We start from the raw sequence: 25,749 nt of genomic DNA, 5'->3' as shown, positions 1-25,749 counted from the left end.
TCACCTCTTGAACTTCACTCGAGCGGCCGCTGCACAGCATCGCTGCTCGCACCTCGTCAACTTCAACCCAGACTGCGCTGGTACTGCACAGCCACATCCTGCTGCTGCTGGTAGGGGCATGACCACAGACACTGGACACTCGTGCCAAGCAGTCCCTGGCACCATCTTTTTGACCTATTACTCTTTTCTTGCACATTGATCTTACTACCCTCAGCCTACAAAGTTAGGTATTTCTGTATCTTTTTGAACTTAAAAGTTTCCAGATAAATGAGCTTTATTTTCTATATACCAGTGTGAAGACTCTTCTGTGGTGTATCTCATATGATTATTGTGTGTATGTGTGTGTGTGTTTGTGTGGCACAAGTACTTTACACATTGCCGCCTAAGCTATGCCTGCCTACTCTATGCCATGCTACCAGAGGGTGAGCACCGGCTAATTTGTGACGTGTCATTGACCTGCACTGATTAGAGCTGCAGTCCCTATTTGGACAGTGTGCAACCCTCTGCCAAATAGAGACCCTGTTTCTAACAAACAGGTTTTACAAGATAAATGAACTGATAAAAAAGCGAGCGCACTGTCTTATTGTTGAGCTTCATTTTTACCATAATAGTTTATTTTAATTAGTAATGATTATTGACTTTGTTTTGGGATGACTGAACCAACTTTCTGATTTCTGTATCTGCTGTACGTGTGAGGGTTCCTGCTTCGGAGTGAGGGTGGAGATCTCTTGACCCATGTGCTGGGGAGAGCCACTGTATTCTTCCTGGCACGTGTATTCCTTTTTCTGGGTATGATCTTGAGGATTGTAGCTGTTTGCTGTGTTGGATCCTTCGCCCTGGTTATGAAAAACATAAAGTTATTTTGTAGCGGATACTGAGTTTGCCAGAAATCTTGATTTCGACTAAGTTGATCTCGTGCTCTAGATGAAATATAACCTGTTTGATGTATTAGGGCTTCTCAATTAGTTATTTGAATTATTAGATGAAATAGTATTACTATATATCACTTCTTTCATCCCTGCCTTTTGGGTAAAATTGACCCTTAAATAATAATACGGCCTTCGAGAAGCATTGGGAGTGCAGTCTTGAACAGGGCCGAAAAGACCATTTTTTCTTGGTGCCAATAAGAACCCCTTATAATTCTTATTCCATTAGTTTGTCCAGATGAAGCGTAGGGGGTGTCTTTGAATGTCAGTGGCGAATTAGTAATCTGAGACTTGAGGTGAGCCTTAGCGATGAACTACCAAATAACACCATCACCTAGCGCAACCTCCTGCTCTGGGGAAAGAGCAGATCAAGTACGGTAGAGCACGGAGATTGCGTTCGTGCTGCTTGGGACCCCAAGCCGAGTCAAAGATAAAAGAAGACAACCATTGGCAAAGCCAATAGGTGTGGCCTCTACAAAATGGATTGGTTTTGTGAATGTTTTTTGGACATGTTACACAACAGCACGAGCTGCTGTGCAGCATGTCCTTAAGTTAAAAAGCAATATGACTCACCCAGTCTTGATCGCATGAAAGCACTTTTTTTTATTTTTACCTTAAAGGCATGCTGCACAGCAGGTCACGCTGTTGTGTAACATGTCTTAAAAAATTGACAAAACCAACAGATTTCGCAGAGGTAAAACCCTCTGGCTTTGCCAGCACTTGGTTTTTTTTAATACAAGAGAGTTTGCGGGTTTTTGTCAAAGTTTGTTTTAGACATGTTACACAGCAGCGTGAGCTGCTGTGCTGCATGCCTTAAACTAAAAAAAATAAAAAAATAAAAAAAAGACTTAATCAACACTGGGAGCGTCATATCGATTTTTTAAAACTTTAAAACATGCTGCACACACAGCAGCTCGCACTGCCGAGTAACATGTCTTTGCCAATGCTTGTTTGTGGAATAGGCCCTAGATTTTGTAGGAGGTGATTTTCCCGTGCCCTCAGCTCTCCTCAGCACAGCACCTGTTGATGAGGCGCATAGCTGGACTGTGCCAGTGTCTCGTGGTTGAAAAGGGCGAGTGTACATTTTAACCAGTTGCCCGTGTTTGTATGAATAAAAATGAACACTGACTATACACAGTATATTGTAGGAAAGGAATTAGTATAACTTGTGCACGTAGTAATAGCAGCGCATCTCTCCAAAATGTCCTGATAATGTAAAATAGTCAATCATCTTGTTAGATATGTAAATGCGAAATCTGTATGTTTTATGTCTTCTTATGCTCCGATTTTAATCAACATGCTTCTGCAGTTCTTTGTTCTGACATCATGAAGGTTTTGTAAACAATATTCTGGATAGTAAATGTTTCCTTCCAGGAAAGGATGAGGGTGACGGGATGGAACTCGCGTTTTCGAAAGCAGGAAATTCTTCTTGAAAAAAAACGCACACTTTCACTCACAATGTAAACTGTGAATGGAGAATCTTCCCTTGCCTCCGGAGGCGCCTCGTGGAGCGGACGTTTTCCCAAGTCTCTCTTTCCTGTTCTTTTAACCCCTCACCCAATGGCTTAGTTAAAACTGAAAACACTATGGGGAATAAAAGGAAGGATGTCAGCCAAGAGCAGCCATGCACCGTGAGCGCCAGGGGGAAAAGAAGACCACGCGCAGACATACTTGTATGGAGTGCTAGGTATCTAATAAAACTTGAAAAAATGTGAGTGGACAGTCATTTAAACAGCAAAAACTACCATCCGAAGCATCAAGCTGCCGCAAGTAGAAGGTGACAGGTAGCAGAAGCAGCACTTCACCTTCGGCCGGTCTCCACGGCACGACGCCTGAGGCGAGGAGGAGGAGTCGGCCAACAGAGAGCCACGTGGGGGCCACCCAGTGGTAAGTAGAGCGATGTGGAGACCACGTGGGAAGTAATTTGAGGTAGCTGCACGTGAGAGCCAGCCAAAGGGAAGTCAAGCTAAGTAATGGGTGGGCTCTAAGCCCCTTTAAGATTTTTCTTTTTAAAAACAAAGGATTTTTCAAGCACAACACAAGCGCTGTGCAAGGGAAACCTAAAAAAAGAAAAATCCAGAGAAGGATAAAGGAAACCATTCCACAGAGGGGTCCAGGAGCTGCCTTCTCCTGCAGGGAAATGCCTTCTACCACGCCTTGCTATCCCTGGGCCCGTGTTGCCAATGTCCACCCTTGGAGCAAGGCCATAATTGTATGACACAGTAGCCACCGGCTCCCCAGTGACGGTGCTCCTCACTGTGCCCAACATGCAGAATGGCAACCAGCAACTGGGCCACACCACTCCTAGGGCTGGGGGTATCAGTAGAATGACAATAGTGGTCAAATACGTGAATGTATTTCAGCCGGCTGCTTCAGGCTCTAAGTGGGCTTACCTTGGTGCGGCAGTAAGCTGTAATAGGCTGCTGGCAAGGGCACAAGCACTCCTGGCCTTTCTGACTGACGGCTGCAGTAATGTCCTGAGGGTTAGACAGCCCCTGCCAAGGGGCAAGCCAATGTCCCGGCCAGTGGCGGCTCGCGGGGAGTCCTGGGGGCGGGGCGGGGCAGAGCGTGGGGGAGGATTAGTAACATGTAGAAAAATAAAATATAAAAAACTTACCTCCACTCCTGCTCCGCTCCTCTGCTGCACGCAGGCACAGGCTCTCAGCCTGCCCTGCGGCCCATGCTCTTGCTGAGCGCCCAGCCAGGGTGGTCTCAAGCAGACGGGGAGCCTGTGAAGGCTAGTTGCAGGGCTGGAGAGAGCCCTGTGCGCATGTGTGTTTGGCAGGCCCGAGACGGCCAGCAAAAAACACACATGGGCTCTGAAGGGAGTGCACAGTGCATTCCCCTCTGCTTGTCACCCCCCCAATGCCCTTCCCCTTCCACAAGGAAAGGATAATAAACACAGTTGTGAAAGGATTTGCAGTGGTTGTTGCTGGCGGGGGTCGACGCTCCCCCTCCCTTATGGAGGAGCCGCCCCTGGTCCCGGCGTCACTGAAGCTTGTCTTTTCCGGCATTCATCTGAACCAGTGCCAAGAGGGTGCTGTGAGCTGTAAGCGATGAGCAGCATTTTGCGTGTGTACGTCAATGAGCTTTAATTAGTGTATTCTTAGACTTGCAGAATGAAAGTTATATGAAATGTATGAGTTATATGAATACTTCTGTGACTTCCAGTTTCCAAGGGAGGACACAACAAAGCCAAGCAAGCAACCTTTTCTATGGTAATTAAGAAAGCAGCAGCTATTTTTGCCTGCAACTTTACACAACAACCCAATAAACCATATTCACTGTGATTTTAGATGGGAAATAGGCTGAACATTGTCTTGTCATTTAATGATGTGCTGACACTATATTTGGCCTGGAAAAAAGCTCAGTCAATCCCAGTATTGTTTCAAGAGGTGTGAAAACATAGTCTAGCATCCTTAGCTCGTACATTTTTAGATTCCCATCCTACACCAGAGATTATGGTAGTCCTAGTCTCTAGCAAAACTCTATTGGCAGACTGAATCCTCTCATGTTAGAAAGTGGCTCAGTAGGAAGGTATTTGCCTCTGGAAGTCTAGCTTTCAGATCTTGCCTTATAGCTAAATAAATACCCATGTGTTTTGTGTGAGATGGCAGCCCTGGTAGAGACCTTTATCCCAGAGCCTGTGCTTAGACATGCTTTGGATCTACTAAAAGACAGGATGGGGAGAGGCATGGTCTACAAGATTCCCTACAATAGCACAACTCTGCTGCTCTGCAACACTCCACATAATGTCCTGCACTAATCGTGTTGCTGGGATGTGATCCAGGCTCACCAATAGCAGTAAGAGATTGGCTTCCTCTTGCACAGGATATAATGTGACTGGTGAGGAGGCAGACATCGGAAAGTGGCCTTATTCGTCAGAGGCCATTGTGAAAAGCCTGTGAGAATGGCGGCTGCTTGATGCACTGAATGGACGTGCCGACGGCACAGGTGAGCTGGTACTAAAGGTGAGCCTGAGTGGGGATCTGCACAGATAACATCTAAGGGGAGCCTGGCAGGTGCAGTATCCTGGTTTTCCCTGTCCTGTGCGCAGCAATTACAAGATGGCTGCGTGGAGAAAATACAGGAGAGATGTACGGGGCTGTATGGTAGGCCGGAGCTGGTGTAGTGGACTTGCAGGTACTGGAGTGGGTGGTGGGTGAGGGATGTACTATGTAATACCTGCCTGGCGACTTGCCTTGAAGAGGTGTCGCGCTCCACCCACCTCTTTTGTGATTTCCCCTCACCTGGTGAGAGTTGTGCAAATTATTTCCCCCTTAAGAACATCTGCATGGGTTGAGTGACTATCTGAGGGATCTTTATCCATCATGCTCTGGCTTGTTGTCACATATCTGCACCAAAAGGTTACCGTGTTTAGGGGACCTCGTGTTGGGTGGCTGTGAGGATGTGGTGTGGAGCAGAGGTGGCCGGAGATGTGCCATGGTTGTTCCTAGGTCCGGATTTGGTCGTGTGACATCCTCTCCCTTGACCGATTTGCTTCACACCTTTGTGACACAGAAGGTTTTTTCAGTTTATATGGGTGCTGGGCAAATAGATGTTGTGCCCAGTTTAGTCACTGCATGATTGGAAAAGAGAGGATCGCAAGCTCCCGACAGAAGAACAAAATGGATAAGTATGCAAAGTCTGTGTCAGGTCTGAGCTCGCAATCACGCCAGCAATGCTCTACAAATGGTGATGGAGACTACTTTGCAAGCAATCCAGGAATTCTTGTGTAGGAGCAAAAAATTGGGTAAGTAGGAAATAGCCATGGATATTGGCCTTTGTAACGTGGCAGACAGTGTGACAGAGTCAGAGGCACGGATTTCAGGAAATTAAGGTGCTCTGGCCAGCCTTGGACGAATCGGTCAGGACGCTGTAGTCAAGAAAAGAGCACCTGTCTGAGTGGGTGGAAGATGCAAGTAGTCATGCTTGGAGACATAGCATCCGTGTGGTCAGGATACCAGAATGAGCTGAGGGCACCAACTCCAAGATATTCCTCCATGGCTGGTTTGACAGATGGGTACCCAAAACCTAGCTCTCAACTTGTTTTGTAGTGAAGATAATGCATAGGGATTTAGGGTCAGATGTATGTAGGTTTGGGTTTGCGATTTCATAATAGTGATTTTTTGCTATTCACTATTAGGAAATCGCAAACTGGGCACGCACCTTCCTAATAGTGACTTGCAAACCTATTTTGTGAGTCGGTAACAGGTTACTGACTCACATAATAGGATTGTTACCTGGGGAAAAGCATTTTCCAGGTCTCAAACGGCCTGATGTGCCATTTGCGACCAGGAAAAGGCTTCCATACATCTGACCCTTAGCACTGAGGCTGCCTATTTGGGTGCTTCCCATGGCCTTTATTGCCAAATTCCTGAACTACACAGACCTAGTCAGTGTGCTATGAGTGGCTAGAATCAAGGAGGAGCTTTAAATCAGTGGCGTAACAAAAAGCTACGCCATGCGGGGACGAGCTCCAGGGGTTCCCCCTCAGCACAGTACCCTGGCTTGAGAGCTCCGGAGTGAGTCCGGAGGGGGGCCCTACGTGTACTTTGCACCCCCAGTACTACACACAGGAAATGGAACAAAATCACCAGTGAGCAACTCACCTCATCTCTTACCAAATCCCGCCCTCCGATGATGCCAACACAGCAGCGCGCAATCTCAACGCATGGATTACTGAATGCGCGGACACTCTAGCCCCCCCTCCAGCTGACATCGGCCAAACGCGTACCTAAGAAAGCCAGCTGGTTCACCAACGAACTCCAAGAATCAAAGCGCACCCGCAGAAGTTTACAGAAAAAATGGAGGAACAGCCAGACCAGCGAAGATCTTGCCTCCGTTAGAGCTGCAACCGCCACCCACTGCTGAAACGTCAAGAACGCAAGGGAGGACGCACTCCGGGATCGCATCAATTCCTCCACACACAACTCCAAGGAACTCTTCTCTGTCATCAACGAGTTCACAAATCCTCTCTCCGAAGCCACCAGCATCCCCCATCATAGGACCTCTGCAACAAACTTGCCACCTTTTTCCACCCCAAGATCCAGGACATCTACAACAGCTTCCTCCTGGAAAAACCTGGCACCTGAATCTGCGACCAACCCACCCTGACACAGAACCCACCCAGACCATCCACAGCTGGTCCACGATCACCACGGAGGAAACAGTCAGCATCATGAACAGCACCCACTCCGGAGCCCCCACAGACCCCTGCCCACCCCACATATACATCAGAGCGAGCACATTCTTCGCACCGAGCTCTGAAACACGATGAACTGCTCCATCAACACTGGCACCTTCCCTGAGGACTGGAAACGTGCCGAAATACGCCCTCTTCTGAAGAAACCCTCTGCCGACCCATCAGAACTAAAGAATTTCTGGCCCATCTCACTGCTACCCTACCCCGCAAAAGTACTGGAGAAAGCAATCAACCCACAACTACAGAATTTCATTGAGCCAACAACTCCCTGGACATCTCCCAGTCCGGTTTCCGCAGCAACCACAGCATGGAGAAGGCCCTCCGGGCAGCCACTGACAACACCCGATCAATCCTAGACTTCGGCCACACCGCAGCGCTCATACTCTTCGACCTCTAAGCAGCCTTTGACACGGTTTCCCACAGCACTCTATGCACCAGACTCCACGACAAAGGAATCCGTGGAAGAGCCCTGGAATGGATCCACTCCTTCCTCTTCGGGAGGACTCAGAGGGTCAGACTCCCGCTCTACACATCCGGACCCACAGGAGTCAACTGCGGAGTCCCCCAAGGATCCTCACTGAGTCCCACACTGTTCAACATATACATGGCCCCTCTTGCAGCCATCGTTAGAAGCTACGGAATTAACATCATGTCATATGCCGATGACACACAACTCATAATTTCCCTCACCGAAGACCAGGACATGGCCAAAAGGAACTTCCACTCAGGAATGGAAGCCGTCGCCACCTGGATGAGAGAAAGCTGTCTCACGCTCAACTCTGACATGACTGAGCTCATCATCTTCGGAAACTCCACCTCAGCTTGGGACAACTCCTGGTGCTGAGATGCTGTAAGTTAGGTGAGGCTTTTATTAAATTTGTTGAACTACTACATATGAAGCCAATGGCATGAGGAAGAGTAGATGGTAATCTATCCCCTTCGTTTTGCATAGAGCGGAGCACACAACAGGTATGTTCCGTCTATTGTTTGTGTTGGCATTTGAACTGCTGGCTGCATAGATATGGAGTGGCAGTCTGGTGTAGGACCTGGACTCGGGTGGTAGAAGAGACACTAGCAAATCATTGTAATCGGATGATTTCCTTTTCGTCCAATTCCCTAAATCAGTGGTTCTTAACCTTTTGACTTAAGTGGATCCCCACTTGAACATTAGTGGATATTGGGGACCTCCAATGAATCATTATCAGAGTCCAGGGACCCCCAGTGAGTCATTGAACGAAGCAGGGGACCCCAACCTAAGCATTTGTGATTGATTTGAACCACAAAACAATAAACTAAAAATACAGGAACAAGCACACAAATTATGAAATATTCACAAACAAATCTAAAAAAAAAATTACATTTTAACAAGAAGGTTGGAGCTTTTTTAAATTCACTGACCATATTTATTTCTTTTTCAAGCACTTGCACTGCTCCCACGAATCAGTCTGAGGATACTAACTTTATATTTGGCCTCAAATTTCAAAACCCTTCACATTTACAGACAGTTATAAATTATGTTTACATTTTTCTTCTTTATCTGTTCGCAATTTATTAATCTACTATTATTATTTACGTTTCCTAAGCAGTGATGGACCTTCTGTGTAGGCTTTGTGGACCCACTGGAGTCCCTAGGCGACAGGTTAAGAACCACTGCCCTAATTAGTCGTAACCGTGAGCCTTGGAAATACTATAGAAATACAGAATCATGTCTGGGTTTGTTAGAAATTGGCACGTCCGTAATCTGTCCAATAAAGGGATAATTCCTCATAATCCAGGTCATAGCCAATCTGCAATTGGCCTTGGAATTAAATCTGGTTCCCATGCTTCATACGGTTCGCACTGAACCCCTGCACTCGAATGATCACGTTATACAATGGTTCTGCACTGAGGTCCCTGCCCCTGGTGACTGTTGGCAGAGTGGATCCAGTGGACCCGCTTGGTATAAGCGGGTGAATAACGAGACACCCCTCTGGTATGTGTGGTGAAATAGTTAATTCATTCTACTTACTCAGAGTATCTCGGAACGTCACCCATTTGCTTATAGGAAAAGTACAGTTATCACCTGGACCTCAGCCGATCTTTGTATTTTTTTAAACACATTTTACTAAAGGGTATGTGAAGAACAATACAGAAAAGGGAGAGGAGAAACGAAATAAAAGGGGAGCAATACGGCAGGCATGAGGCAGTCCAATGCAACAGAAATTACAAATCGAGGCATTACACTGTAGATATCAGTGTCAGCAAATAAAAGTGCAGCCACGGTGGTAAATACACATTTGTGAGCCATGGACCCGTGATAAATAGGGCAATTACAACGGTCAAAAAGAGAGCAATAGTATGTGGAATAATCAAGGATGAAAGAAAAGACATCCTGGGGGGGGACAAAATCCCCCAAAAAGGGCAAGAAAACAATGGGCAGGAGGATAGAGAAGGAGGCAATAAACCAATAACTATGGGATATCAGACGGTCACTGGGCAGGCTAGGAAATGACAAGTTTGGGCTGGAGGAATGGGCTGGGGAAGGATTAGCCTGACAGAGCCCAACTAAAATGTAATCCTACAAATCGGAGGCACTTGCAGCTCAATCACATCACAAACCAAGCTCGGGGAACATCAATGTCCCAGTTCACTTAGCAGTGGAATACTGGTCCAGAGGGAGAAGCAACTGTCCACTATCATCAACAGTTGGGTGTCACGGAGCATCAATCCCAAGCATGGGCATGGTTAGGAGTACGCTGGCCCCTCTGTGATTCCCATCTCAGCAATGCACCCTCACGCTCAGCTCGTTTCTAAGCCGAAGCCTACCAGACAGCGCTGCTGTTTAGTTTGCTGAAGACATCTAAGGGACATTCGGAAAGCTTCCCTGGGAATGCATTCTGCCCATGGCTCATTATTGGCTTTGTGGCTTGTAATTCACATTTTCTTGGTTTCTATTTGCAGGCTTTATTTGTGTTAGGCTGCCCAGCTTGAGTTTGCCCCTCCCATAGAGCATACCTTATTTACTGTATCCTTCCAACAGTTTTCGATTTCTGTAAATAGGCTTTTACATTTTGTTCTTATCTTGTCACGTTCTCTGTGCATTCAAAGACAGAGGTCAAATGTCAGGCGCTGTCTTCAGAGGCAGTTTGGTGTTTACCTTCCTTTCTCAGACTTCGAGGTGAGAGGATTTATGTGACAATCATGCTGGTTGCTGGGGGTGTGCTGGAGGAAGGCTGTACAATGGTATTTTTTTCTAGCACACAACAAAATGTAAATGTCTGTAAATGAACTGTGCAGATATTTAAGATTATATCAGAATTAGGAAAGCACAAATGAAGCACATTTTTGGTCATTCTGAAGTGTGGTGGAAACAAATATTTTAATATGATCGAAACATTTCCACACATCGTTGCTGTATACTTTTATCTGTAAAACCCTATTTCTGTGCAAATGTAATGGTCTTATTAATTGAAGATGTGTTGTCTGTAAAGAAAGTGTACTACCACACCATGTATAGTCCACTTCACTCTAATCTGCATCACTCCATGCCACTGCACTTTACTCTGCACCACTTCACTCTACACCTCTCTACTCCATGCCACTGCACTCTACATCACTCTGCTCTACACCACTACATTCTTCACCACTGCACTCTACACCACTCCAATCTAGGCCACTCTACTCCACTCTGCACCACTCCACTCTACAACACTGCACTCTACCCCGGTTAACTCTACTCTGTACCATTCCAATTTATGCCAATGCACTCTATTCTATACTCCTCCAGTCTAAGGCAATCCACTCTATGCCTTTCTAATCTATTCTCCTCTCTGCACCACTGTACTCTGCGCCTGTATAGTCTACACCACTGCACTCTTCGCTGCACCACTCAACTCTACTCCATTTTACTATACTCTGAAACAACCTACTCCACTCTTTGCCACTGTACTCTACACCACTGCACTCTACAACAGTGCACTCAGTGCTGCACTACTCCACTCTATGCCACTCCACTCTGCACCACTCTACACTACTGCACTCTACACCACTCTACTCTGCACCACTGCACTCTAGGCTAATGCACTCTACAACACTTTACTCAAAACCACTGCACTCTACATCACTCTTTTCTACTCTGCACCACTGTACTCTATGCCAGTGCTCTGTACACCACTCTGCTCTACCCCACTCCATTCTGTGCCACTGCACTGTATGCCTGTGTGCTCTGTGCCACTCTGCTATACATGACTGCACTCTATGACACTCTGCTCTGCCACTGTACTCTATGCCACTGCACTCTTGTCTGCACCACTCTACGCCACTGCACTCTATGCCACTCTAATCTCCCTTGCACCACTGCACTCTATGCCACTCTTCACTACTCCACACCTCTTCACTCTTCTGAAACAATCTACTCTTCGCCACTGCAGTCTACCTCACTCCACTCTACTGTGTGTTGCTCCAATCTGCTCTTTAACACTCTACTCTACACCACTGCACTCTACGCTGTTATACTCTACCCTTCAACACTCTATACCACTGCACTCTATGCTAATCTTCTCTGCACCACTGCACTCTATGCCACTATACTCTACTCTGCAACACTCTGTGCCACTCTATTCTACTCTGCACCCCTGCACTCTTTACCACTGCTCTCCATGACACTCTAAAGCACTGCTCTGCGACCCTGTCCTCTGTAACACTGCATTCTCCGCTTGTGAACTCTATGCAGCTCTATTCTACTCAGCATCACTGCACTCCACACCGCTGCTCTCAACGCCACTCTATTCTTCACCACTCTACTCTGCAACACTTCACTTTGCCACTGAAGTCTACGCCACTCTTGTTTTTCAGCACTGCACTCTATTCTGCACCACTCAACTCTACTGCACCATATACCAGTGCACTCAACACCATTACACTCTACTCTACGCCACTCCACTCTACACTACTGCACTCTACGCCAATCCACTCTATGCTACCCTAATCTACTTTGCACCACTGCACTCTATGCCACTCTGTCTACGCGACTCTACTCTACCCTGCACTCTGCGCCACTGCAGTCTATGCTGTGCCACTCCACACTGCACCACTGCACTCTGCTCTAAGCCACTGCATTCTTTGCCAGTGCACTCTGTGCCACTTCCCTGAAAACCAATTTACTGTGCACTAATCTACTCTGCACCACTGCAGTCTATGCCACTTTAGTGTAGGCCTTTCTAGTACACTAAACATCCACTGTACACTCCACTGTACAACATTACACTCCATGATGCTCCACTCTGACACGCTACTCCATTAAACTGTACAGTACTTCTACACCACTATACTCTACTCCACTTTATTCATCTCTACGACACTTTATTCTGCAATTCTCTACACAACTCTCTCGAGGCCACTCCATACCACTTTACTCCACTCTGTTCTGTGACACACTACTCCACTCTATGCCACGACACTCCGTGCCATTCCACTCTGCGATACTCTGCTCCACTCCACAGCACTCTGCTTATGTGTGCCATACCACTCTACTCCACTCTACGGCAATCCACTCTGCTTTACGTTTCTCCACTCTGAGACTCTGTGCCACTCCACTCTGCAAAACTGTACTCCACTCTACCCCCTCTGTAGCCCTCCACGGCTCTCCCTGCCACGCCATTTCACTCGGCTTTACCACATTAGCTTTTAGCCATCCTGAGCAGCAGCTACACTGGTGAACAACATGGCTACAACACATTGGCAAGGCCAATAGCTCTTGCATCGGCCAGACCTAGTGCTTGTTTTAGTTCACAGCCTGTCTCTGTTAATGAATTATTTGGAAGTGGTTCACGGAAGGAATCTGTGAGAAGGAGAATGCATTACAAGAAAATAACACTTCATTCATTAACATTCTTTCAAAGCAATATATAGCTGTCTCCATATTTCTTATTTTCTTCCTGTCTCTTCGCTGCAGATGTTCGTTATTTTGGTTATAAATTATTTAATATTTTGTATTTTTCCTTTGGCTGGGCCATACTCTGTCCTTGGCCTCTGTGAAGTGCAGTAAAAATGTAAGGGACCTGATATTACCGGCTTCTGGGCCACTTCTTAGACTTTACTCACTGAGTCTAACTATTCCGCGGCTGAAACGTCGGAGCGCCATCTGGCGCCAGTCGATTGTCATTACTATTGAAAAGTTTCAAATCAAGTGGGGCGCACAGCAATCTGCAGGAAGTTACACTCTCATTTGATTTTTTTTTTAATCGAGGGTAAGTATCTTATTTGTTTTAGTGTTAATAAAATACTCCAGTGCACTGAGCTACCTGAGCAAACGTGATGGTGTTGAATCCATGTTTCTGGGGAATTCCTGGCATGGCCATTAGAAACAATTGCTTAGGATGCACCTTTTGTACACACACTAGAAGCTTTACAACATGATCCTGATCAGTAGCTCCTGGTCTCCTCCGTGCCTGCCTTAAAATACACTGATAATGGCCCAGATGCGCGCCGTGGGAACAATTCATCACATACTTGGGTTTTAGTCCCACTTCTCCCTCCCAGCGTTTGTTTCTTACATCACTGAAATCTCATCACCCCTTCTTTTTCACTCGTTACTGCCACATCAGTTATTTGTTTACTCCTCCTTTGTTTGACGCAAGTGATGGCGCCTTACCTACGTACCTATATTTTTACTTTTTGTCCTCGGATCAATGCCCACTTAGTACCCTGATTCCTATAAAATTTCTGACCCTATTGCACGTCCTTGTCCTTGCAGCAGAGACTCTAATGACATGTCTTTCTATTGGTAGCGTCACGGAAGAAACAGAAGAATAACTGTGTCAGACATCTTTGATGACACTGGAAGCAATTACAGTGATGGACTGTTCGGGCCCAAGAAGGTAATCGATAATTAAGCTGCAGTTGTACTTTGATCGTAGCCCGCATTGAAAGGTTGTAGGGTGTGTGTGTGGAAAAGTAAGGAATACTGTGCCCTCGTGTGAGAGGGGTTGTTTGAAGGGAGAATTGCTGAACCTGGCAACTCACCAGGAGTTAACGTTAGAGCAATGGTGTGTTAAGAGGCAAGTAACCCTTTGTGGAAGTTGGAGTTTTCCAAAGTTCATTTAACACTTTGACATATTAAAGTATGTGGACGATACAAAGATTTGTGCTTGTAATTACAGAAGGATGGCTGCAATTGAGCAATGGAATGTAACACATTTGTGATTGTTTTATACAAAACTTGTGCAGTATGTGTACTTCAGTGCATTTTATGTATAGAATACATTTGGATCCAGTATTAGTTCATGTTGTACATTTGACTCTCCCTATATCTAGGGGTGCTCCTTTTGACACATCCTATGCCAGCCTTATACAAGCTAGTAGGGGGCTGGTGCCATGGGATGCATCATGATTCGATTTCGTTGTAAAGCAGTTACCTAGCCGTTTCATTGGTTATCTTGATTTTTTATAATTTAGTGAAGAGTAGAAGACCCCTTTATGACTATTTGTCAGTTTTGAATGATAATACGTTGACTTTGAACTATAATTTTCCTAATAATAAAACCTCAATTGTGTATTTGAATTTAATACATCACTGTGGGAAACATTTTGATAATTGTATAAGGCTATATTTAAAAAAAAAACCTTCTTCTCTTAACAGAGTTTTGCATGGAGATAGCGTAAACCTCTAGATTAAAATGGTTCATCTGTCACTGGGAGAGTTTGACAGTCAAGCATAATTGCCTACACACATACTTTTGAATGGGAGTTTGAAAATATTAAGCACATAGGGGGTGATTCTCACCCTGGCGGGCGGCGGAGGCCGCCCACCAGAGTTCCCCCCTCCAAAATACCGCTCTGCGGTCGAAAGACCGCTGAGGGTATTTTACGTTTTGCACTGGGCTGGCGGGCGACCGCCAAAAGGCCGCCCGCCAGCCCAGTGCAAAACACCTTCCCACGAGGACGCTGGCTCAAAATTGAGCCGGCGGAGTGGGAAGGTGCGACGGGTGCAGTGGCACCCGTCGCGTATTTCAGTGTCTGCAAAGCAGACACTGAAATACAAAGTGGGGCCCTCTTACGGGGGCCCCTGCAGTGCCCATGCCATTGGCATGGGCACTGCAGGGGCCCCACGACAACCCATACCGCCATCCTGTTCCTGGCGGGCGAACCGCCAGGAACAGGATGGCGGTATGGGCTGTCAGAATCCCCTCGCTGCGCCGCCATGGAGGATTCTTAAGGGCAGCGGAAAACCGGCGGGAGACCGCCGGGGTCAGAATGACCCCCATAGTCATAAAAGCAAATATTGTATATGTGTACTAATATGATTATAGAATAAATCAGCACAAACTCTTCTATTTAATTTGTTAGCTGCCAAACTGTTTAAATACTGGAGGGTAATATTACAGTTATGACAGACCTTTAGCACTCAATGCAGCTAAAATAAAGTATTTCACAAAAACACTGAGATGTGCCTCTGTTGGATCAGATGTGATCAACTTAAATAACGTTATCCTAATAGGAGTTAAAAAGAATTAAGACATTTATATACCTCAAACTTTATGTTAATGATTAGAAAAAGGATGGAAGCTGAGCAGTCTCAAAATGTAAAGGCATGCCTTTCCACAGATGACCTGCTTCTGTTAGTTGGCCCCTGTGGGTTTCAGATGCCTCTACTCAGGCACTTGGGTGTGTTCTTGCTCGTTAGTTACAGGAGCTGATAACCTTTCATTTCAGGTGTTTCTACTCAAGTGTTAGATGCGCTCTTGCTTGTTACCAACAGGTAATAATATGCATTGAATGGGGCCCAGCATTCCTTGAAGAGTTTCCATCGTGCAGTTCCATGTTGTGCGTTATCCATTCCAGTTCTCTCATGTACCTTAGTCTCTTTCTCTGTTCTTCTATCCTGAGTGATGTTTAAAAAATGTGCAAATATGTCCCTTCACAGCCACATTTCCCCCACAACTGATCTGTTCTGATGTTTCTAACATACCATTTTTGTGGGAACACTAATTCCCTCCAACAGGGTGAGTTCACTTCTCAAGGGAAGGACCTACTCTGATTTTTCAGCCGCCTGAACCATAATCATTTCCGTGTCTCATTCTTTGCTCCCTTATCTCAGAACCTTCTTATCTCCATACTTTTTGAATTTGTTGTAGCATAATTATGTAAATTACTGCAGAATGATATGGGATTGCAAAAGGAGCGTAACCCTGCACTTAGAGCTATTTTCTTAACACAAAATGCACCCCAGAATGCATTTTGCGCTAAGAAAATAGCACGTTAATGTAACAGAACAAGAACAGCAGCGATCAGCAGCTGCTCACGCTCTGCTCCTGTGCTGGCATTTGTTCCAGAAATTATGCAAAATTACACAAACTGTTGTAATCGCATAACTTTCTGCGATTTTGTGTCAGAAGAATAACGCAAAATCACTGAAAGGACTCCTGCGTAATTAAAATGTCTCCTAGAGCGCTAGTAATATATAGAGGTCAGGTGCACGGAGATATAACCCTATGGCCCAGATTTAAGAAGGCCTAGCAGCATTTCAGTGCCAAATTAGTGGCAGTCTGCATGTGTTTGTGGGTCTGTTGGGATGGCATAATACATGCTGCAACCCTTATGGACCCTATTTAGTGCCCATGTCCTGGGTACCAGGGGTACCATTTGTTAGGGACTTACAAGGCTGCTAAACGCCTTGCAAATTGGGTACAATTAGACATTTACCTTGTTTTAGGGGAAAAAGCACTGGCACTGGGGACAGGGTCAGCAGGGACCCAGTGCACTTTCAGTCAAACATCAGTACTAGGGCAAAAAAATGGGGGGGGGCTACGACAAAAAGGGCACTTTCCTACTATGACACTCTACGCCACTGCACATTAAGCCACCATAATCTACTCTGCACCACTGTTCTCTAGGCTACTGCTATCTGCACCACTCGACTCTGCGCCACTCTGACACTCTACTCTGCAAGACTTCACTCTTCGCCACTGACTCAACGCTATTCCGAACCACTGCACTGTAAGCCACTGCATGCTACACCCCGTTGCACCACTGCACTCTGACACTCTGTTCTGCCCTACGCAACTGCACCCCCTACTCTGTGCCACTGCACTCTACAACACTCTACTCTGCAAGACTGCTCTCTGTACCACTGAACTCAGTGCCACTCTACTTTGTACCACTGCACGCTACGCCACGCTATTCTACTCTGAATCTGCACTCACTGCCACTGCACTGTATCCTGCACCACTCTACCCTATGCCACTGCCCCCTGCGCCACTCCACTCAAAACCAATGCACTCTACACAACTGCACTCTGACAACGACTCTGCCCCACTTTACTCCGCAAAACTGCACTCTCCGTCACTGAACTCAATGCTACTCTACTGTAAACCAATGCACTTGTAAGCCACTGCACGCTATGCCAATTTTACTAAACACCAGTTTACTCAAAACCTACACCAACTACTCTGCATCTGTCATTCCTCATGTGGGTTTGGTGCTAAGTGGCAGACATGAAATAGGGCATTTAATGATTGTTTAAGGTGTTCATAAGTATGGAATTAACCCAGTTGAAGATTGTAGTCCACCATAAGGCTTTGGAAATCTACTAGCTTGCAGTCAATAAACAAGTCCCTTAATTTTGAGAGGCCTGTAGCATGCCGCTGATGGATTTGCTCTGTGCAAACTCGTCCTGTGTGAGAGGGGAGGCCTAGCAAAAGTACTGCAGGAGCAAAGGGTTTCTTCATGTTAGTGAGTTTACAGGTTCTAGTAAGGTAAAAGTAAACCATGTGGTATAACCTTGGGTTGGGTAGAGTGGTCAGTAGGAAACAATGAGTAGTGCAGTAAGCCTTCCTTAAAGTCTTTACAGGTGAACCCTGTTCATGCTGCAGTTGGCCGGGTAGCCAGTGAGCAACCAATTGGAGCTTTGCAGCTAAATAATAGCATTCTAAGTCTGGAAGGGCTAATCCATCCACAGTCACAAGTAACTTTAGAGTGGGAAGAGCTAACTGGTGGCGCCCCAGCCCCAAAATCAGATTTGGGACATGTCTAACGAAAGAACGAGGGATGAGCAGGGAAAGATTAGCAAAATAATAGAATAACTGAGATAGCACCACCATCTTCACTAGTGCCAGGTGGCCCATTACTGAAAGCAGAAGAGAAGACCAAAAAGTGAACTGGGATTGGAGGACTGTACCACTCTGCCCCAATTTCAGTCTTGCAAATCAGTGGGGGAACAGTAGATAGTAATCCCTAGGTACCAAAGGTAACTAATTGCAAGTTCAATCTGGGGGCTAATTCTATATAAAGGGGGAAACACTACTAAATGTTTAAGAAATACCTCTTACATTTTAAAATCATTATCATGTTCTTACATTTTGCTTGTGCAATTTCCATCCCAAATATTTTGAAGATTCTACTTGTACCTTGGCCCTTAGGGGGGAAGAGCCAGATCCCTGGTTTGGCCTTGGCTTGACGGCAGAACCATTTTAAGACATGGAGAGAGTGGGCACTTGCTCAGGGACAACCTTCCATAGGGTCTGGGCCCTGCTCACCTGTCACAAGCATGGCCAGCGGACCATTGCACCTACAGAATTTGGCAGGGTGGATGGGTGCTGCTTGCCCAACCACTTGACAGTGCCTCTTCTGTTTCTCACCTTTTCGCTGAGACAACTCCCTAGGTATGCAATACTTTCTGATACTCATGGTCAGCCCATTTTGTCTGATTATATGAATTTTCCAACCTTGTTCTTCTTTTCCTTATTTATCCAGTTATTAGCAGCAACCGTTTGAATCTGTTGCTTTGTATCCCCCATCTGATATTGACTTCATTGTCCTCTTTAATTCTCTTTGATTGGGCTTCAAGTTCTGAGATAAATGTAGAGTCTTGGACACACACGCTAGTGCTTGCAGACTACAGACAAGCTGTTGCTACCCCACATCCTGACTTTAGGTGTAAGAGTGCCACAACACCATCTGCTCTGACTCATTATCTTTTTAGGTTCAAAGTCCGCGGGAGGTGTAGACGTAAGTCATATGTTTTTTTCCAACTTGTCTAAACTAGCAGAAGGTCACTTACCTTAGTGTTTCTCAAACTATACAACATATGTTTTAAAGTGTTTAGAAACATGATCAAAATGTTGCTGTTGCTTTCTCTCCAAGAAAGAATGGGTGAATTTGGATAGGGCGGATTCCCTAGACACCGTGCTCCAGAGCATTAATTTACTGTTGAACAAGGACATAATGTACCATTTGAATGTAGCATACCTAAAGGCAACCACATTAAGAATGTGGTAAATAAATAGTGCTTTGCAGAAAAATGTAAATAAATGCACTGATAAAGTAGTCTTGTGTGTCCTTTCCTTGTAAGTGTCTGTACAATTCATCTTTTTTGTCCTGAATTTTTACCCTTGGCCCTGACTTTTTATCCTGATAATTTTACAGTCCTGTGCAGAATTTGCCTCCATACCAGATGGTCACCCTACACAGGGCCCGTCCACAGGTCACAGCAGACCAGTCAGTGCCATAAGTGTGTCTTGATCGTTTGACTCATAAGCCACAGGATATGTACAGTCTTATTGGGCAAGGGAGGCAATTGCAACATCTGAGCACTTTTAGGATAAAAATGTTAACATCTGTGTCACAACCTTACCTCCTCCAATGTTGGCATAGTTTGATCACACCAGCTAGGAGTGTCCTGACCTCCGCACACGACGGTAGCACCCCTTGTTGCCTGTACAGTGACCATGGGTCAAAAAACTGGCCCACACCCAGTTCAGAATGCCTGAAGAGCCGGTCCAATGCTGGCTCCAATGGGATTGCAAATAAATTGGGTGACAACAGGCATTCTTACTGCGTGCCCTTACTGATTTCACATTGTATAAATAGTGTTTAATTTACTTTCCTTTTGCACGAAGGGTCTGTGAAAGCTGGCCTTGTTTAAAACATCTTTTAAGAAAGATCCGCAGACATGCTTAAATGCTTTGTCCGCGCCGAGTGCCATCGCCTCTACTTCTGCCTCAGTGTCTCATGTCAGGCTTTGAATTATCAGGTCATTCTACATTGTTCCAACCCATCCTGCCACACAAAAGATTGATTTGATGAGTCTGTAAGATGTGCAGAGCTATCCTGTCTAAATATGCTATCAGCTTGGTTATTACTCTACAGCCTTTCTTTTGAGTGGGGTGGAGACAGTTTTTGGGAATGAGTGTTACGACTGCCTCCTGTCCTGTCTTTGGGGCATCTGAACGCCAGAGTGGATGAACTAAGCCATAAACGACTTGTGGCTCATGAAAGGCAGTTACATATGGAGGTGGTGAGGGGTCTTTTCCGCAGTTGACGAGAGCCCTGTCTCAATCTTTTTGCCACTGTTAGAACGCACAGTGGCAGCAGTTTTGTGCATTGGAGTTTCCAAGATGTATCTCACTCGAAGACGCTCTTCACGTACAGTGGACTTCTATATGACTTTCTGCCGATACCTCTCCTGCTGAGAGTTCTGAAGAAGATCAGGATTGACTGGGCTCAAGTAACCCTAGTGGCCCCAGACTGGGCATGGAGTATGATATCCCCAAATCCTGGACTTGAGCAAGTGTCCTCCAATCAGACTGCCTCCAATGAGAGCACCTCTTATTGCAGCAGCAAGGCAGAATTCTGAACCATAGCTTGCGCATCCTCCCCCTCCATGTTTGGAGATTGGTGACAGTTGAGTGCTTTTGACCTTCCTCCCGCACAAATATTTTCTGATACTGGACTGTTATAAATAATTAAATACTTAAACCTCTGTCCAGCAAATCCCACTAAGGGCCTGGGTGTTAAACTTTTCACAAAATGTCCTCCTCTTCTGTAGTCCACATCACTTTTCAGGTCACATTTCACATTGCAATAAAAAAAACAAGTTTATGGCTCTCGCTCCGGTTGGGGATGCAAGGACAGTCTCCTTGCTTGCCTCTCTAGTGTGAGCTTTCTTTGTGTTCTGCTGTTCATCAATTGATAGATAGCACAAAACAAGCTCTAGTCTGGCATTAGTTTATGTAAAATATGCTTTAGTGGCAGGGCCACTGCAATTCTGCGGCTGTAATGGATTCACCACATTTGCCACTTAATCCAGCCTCTGCTGCATAATCTGCAGATTCTAATAAAACTATTTTTGTTTCTAGCTCAATTGATTCAAAAGTTACCGACAACGTGGTGACATGTGTTCCCATGCATTGGAAAGCCCTTTTCAAACGTTGACTGGTTAACTGTTAGTTGTTTACAGCTGTATGTGGTTGTTAAACCGGTACTAATGAGGTGCGATATTTGCCCAGACCGTGTTACAATGCATAAAAATGGCAAAATAATGAAACAATAACATGTCAAAATGTACTGCATTTCACTGTTTATTTAGCCTTTTCTTCATTCACGGGTCCTCGCTTAGGGTGGAGGAGTGTTGCCCCCGCCAGCAGCAGCCGCTGCAAATCCTTTAACAAAGAAACAATAATAAGCCATGTTTATTATTATTTTGTTTGTGAAAGGGGCAGGGCATTGGGGATGACGAGCACACCCCTCACTGCGCATGTATGTTTGGCCGGCCAAACATATATGCACAGTAGGCTCTCACCAGCCTAGCAACACAGTTGCCGGGCTGGAGAGAACATGCTCAGGCTCCCAGCCAATCCTAACACAAATTTGAGGAGCGTCAGGATTGGCTGCAGGGCAGGCTGGGAGCCTGTGCCTGTCTGCAGCGACGGGAGAGGAGCGGCGCAGTGGTGGAGAAGCAGGTAAGTGATTTATTTAAATTCATTCCTCCCCCGTGTGTACCTTACCCCCCCATGGTCCTGTTCATTGGTAATGTTTTCCAAATTTCCAGTACCGTTGGTCAGAAGTTACACAGTAATCACTATCTTTGTTTTCATCCAGGAGAGAAGGACCAACTTTTAGCAACCTTTATGCCAGGACAGGTTTCTCTCGATTTATGTCTCAGCCCTTGAAACTAGTCAGTGTGTGCCTTAGCAAACACTCAAGTCCTGTTCATACTTTGTCAACTTTATCGAATTGCATGACTACTGTCTGTTGACCAGGTCATGACTGGCATTTGGTAACGGAATTCCTTTGTGTCATGTTAACGTCAATAAAAACCTATTGAAAAACACTCTTGTGATCGGCAGGCAGTGACTAGTTTAGAGAGGAGGGAGAATGTTTTTTGAGGGAGAAGAGCGGCAGGTTGATGCTGTCCCACGACATTCATTGTGGGCATGAAGGAGAGCTCTGCAACAAAGAGATTCTCCATCTCCCCTTTGTGGAGATTTTTGTGGGGTTCCAAAACATAGGGGCCATAGGAATGACAATGTCTGGTAAGTGCCTCTTTGCTAGGATGTTGGTTTAAACACGCAAAACTCACTGTGGCGTTTGCCTGGTTTTCTGGGTTGTAAAACCAAAAGTGGATTTGCATGTCCTGTATGCATATTGTTATTCACCTGGTGATGTCCAGGAGTTGCGCCAGAGAGCATGTGCGGATTTTGAGGCACAAGCCGAAGAGCAGTGATCCCGGGATATACTGCAGGACATGGAGAAGGCAATGGGTTTGCATTGCAGTGTTGCTGTGAAGTACAGGGGCTGCTATTCAGAGTGGCTGAGTTAGATGGTTATTACACGTAGATAATTCCTTCATTGGGAGGAGACCTCATTCGTGTATTTCTCATAGTACGTCTTTTTGGTTTTCTTCATGGGTTTGTGGTAATCTTGTCTATGTATCCTGCAGTGGGCTTATCTTCTGGCAGCTTTCTCTCATGTGTTTCTTGCCTCAGGTGGTAACTCTTTGTATGCAGCTCCACTAGTTCCTCTTTGAATCATTTCTCGGTATGTGTAGAGTTTGATTTTCTTTTCTGGGCTGGTGCCAGCATGTCAAACTAGACTGCAGGGTGCTGGGAACATGTCCTCTGCTGAGGCTTCTGAGTGCCTGAGAGGGATGGGTGGCTAATCATTTTTGCATGGGTTTCTATATCCGGTTTGAAAAGTATTTGGAGATCAAGTGATCCAACCATATCTTTGTTTGGACCGACATGCTGGAGGTATTAAGGCTAAGAGTAAACTCAAGGACAAACATCTGCTTAATTGCGCCATATAAGTTCTTCTATTCATTAATCATTTCAGCAGGAGTTGGTTTGCTCCATGCATTGCTAACAGGTGTCGCCTCACATCTGTAGCACCCGACGTCAAGGGGAATGCGGAGAATGGCCTTGGATTGCATTTTATCTGTTCTGCGTATCAGAGCTCTATCTTGGAATCCATGACCCTCCCTTTTACAAACGCACCTTTCTCTAAACTCAGAAATATAATGTTCTTTTTATTTTTAAGGGACACTTTCGACATTTGTGAGCAAATAAAAAGCTTCCACTTTTCATGAAGGTTCATGAAGGAGGGGGCACTCTAGACTGTCTACATGGCACCCTATGCCTCAAAGGACCTGCGTTTTAGACACATACAACTTCACTTCACCATACACCTGTGTGCCACAGAGCAGTTTTTATCAGTGTGAGAAGCCTTCAGATTGTACATACACGTCATAAGGCTATCAGTGGAAGTTGGCGTTAACATCAGATTCGTTGTAAAGCACTTGGCTGGTTTGCAAGAGCGCGTACAAGTCCACAGGGTTAGGGGAGTTCTCCTGTGCAGGAATTAGAGCCACTGACCTTAGGAGACCGTGTGTGGCCACTGTTGGTGGACTGTGGATGCGCAGTTATGAACAGAGGAGGGGGACGCGCTTAGTAGGACCTTGGCCCCTTTCACCAGTAGTGAAAGGGGATCATCTCAATTGCAGGAATTATCATGGTCAGGCGGGAGTTTCTCGGTTGATGCAGTGTGAATCAATAACAAACTGCGTGGGTGCTGCAGGCAGCGGTGCACCTGCAACCATGCTGAGGACACGTGGCATACGTACAGAATCACTTGGGAAGAAACTGGAAAAACTAATCACTTAAGAGTGTATTGGACTGAGGCAGACAGATGATTTACTAGTAGCACTGAAGGATGTGTCTCAGGAGTGAGCACCAGGTAGCAGTCGCCTCCAGGTGGAATTATGTTGTATTAGGAGACCTTTTAGTCCCACATATTTTGACCCCTTAAGGGTTCGGCCATGCTTCAGTTTCTTTGGGAAGTCACACTTATGGTTCTTCCGATGCTCATAAGGGCCCAAAATTGTGCTCATCATACAGACCCCTGTTGTTTTTTAATCCCCTTGTGAAGCCAGTGACAGGTGTAATATTTCACAGATTGATAGTGGTCATTGCCTTACTGGTGCTTGCGTAGTGATTCCTTTTTGTAGTAGGTATTTAACAAAGGATGCAGTCAGGAGAATATTACAACTCCTCCCCCGCCCCCACACACACACGCGCGCTCACACGTGCACCTCTACTAGATGTGGAGAAAGCATTTTACTCCTTCACCTGGGCGCAGCTGCTCAGGGATCTGATAGCCATGGGTTTTCATCCACATTTAAGATCTTGGAATGACATCTTGTATGACTGCCCCCGTGTGGCTGTACATAACAATGCTTTGTGAACTTTTCCGTCCCACTATTTAGGGCACAAGACTAGAATGTCGTTGATCTTGTATTGTAATAATATGTTCGATGGCATCTGTCGCTGTAGATACACATGTTCTGCATAGCTCGCCATCTGGTGTTGGGTCGGAGTGTTACAAGTTGTTTTTCTTCGAAGAAGTCTTTCGAGTCACGGGACCGAGTGACTCCTCCTTTTGTCTCCATTGCGCATGGGCGTCGACTCCATCTTCGATTGTTTTCTTTCCGCCATCGGGTTCGGACGTGTTCCTGTCGCTCCGAGTTTCGGAACGGAAAGTTAGTAGATTTCGGAAGATTTTCGTCGGTATTGTTGCGTTCGGGATCGGCGTAGTTAGATTCAACACCGCATCGAAGATCGACGTGCTCCGGTGCCCTTCGGGGTAGTTTTCGAGCCCCCGTCGGGGCCTGGTCGGCCCGACCGCGTGTCCCAAATGCCACAACAAATACCCGTATACAGACCAACATTTGGTCTGTAACCTGTGCCTGTCACCTGAGCACAGTGAGGAGACTTGCGAAGCCTGTCGCGCGTTCCGGTCCCGAAAGACACTCCGTGACCGTCGAGCCAGGAGACTTCAGATGGCATCCACGCCGACAGCGCACCGAGAGTTCGAGGAACAAGAGGAAGAAGAAACCTTTTCGATCCACGAATCGGACTCCGAGGAATTCGACGATCAAAGAACCGTGAGTAAGACGTCGAAAACAACACATAAGAAAAGTGACAAGGCCCAGGGGACGCCACTGCCACCAGGCCATGGCTCCACCCATAAGTTCGGGGACCGACCATCGGCACCGAAAAAGGCCAAAACAGTGCCGAGATCGTCCGACTCCGGTCGAGACACCGGCACGCAGCCTTCTCGGGATCGAGAAAGTGCTGGAGAGAAGCAACGACACCGAGATAGCGGTGTAGAAACGGCTCGACGCCGAGACAGCGGCACCGACGAAGATCGACGCCGAGAGGTTTCGACTCCAAAAAAGAAAAAAGCCACCTCGGAGCCGAAAAAAGATACAGGCAGGGTTTCGGTGCCGAAACAACCCGTAACCGACCCAGGTCCAGGCTCTTATACAGAGGAGCAATCACTGTCCTCTCAGATGCGAAAGCATAG

General features: G+C 46.1%; 1 protein-coding gene across 2 annotated transcripts in view; it reads left to right on the top strand.

Annotated features, from left to right (window-relative positions):
- The window catches only part of RGS22 (regulator of G protein signaling 22), a 742,354-nt gene that overhangs the window by 669,418 nt on the left and 47,187 nt on the right, over nt 1–25,749 (top strand). For both annotated transcript variants that reach the window (XM_069220550.1, XM_069220549.1), the window contains exon 25: nt 13,899–13,988. In XM_069220550.1, coding sequence (XP_069076651.1) covers nt 13,899–13,988 — 90 coding nt within the window. The remainder of the gene's footprint in view (nt 1–13,898; nt 13,989–25,749) is intronic.

Source organism: Pleurodeles waltl, chromosome 2_2 (genome assembly GCF_031143425.1).
Source record: "Pleurodeles waltl isolate 20211129_DDA chromosome 2_2, aPleWal1.hap1.20221129, whole genome shotgun sequence".
In the NCBI taxonomy this organism is placed as follows: domain Eukaryota; kingdom Metazoa; phylum Chordata; class Amphibia; order Caudata; family Salamandridae; genus Pleurodeles; species Pleurodeles waltl.
This window is presented reverse-complemented; position numbering and strand designations above follow the sequence as displayed.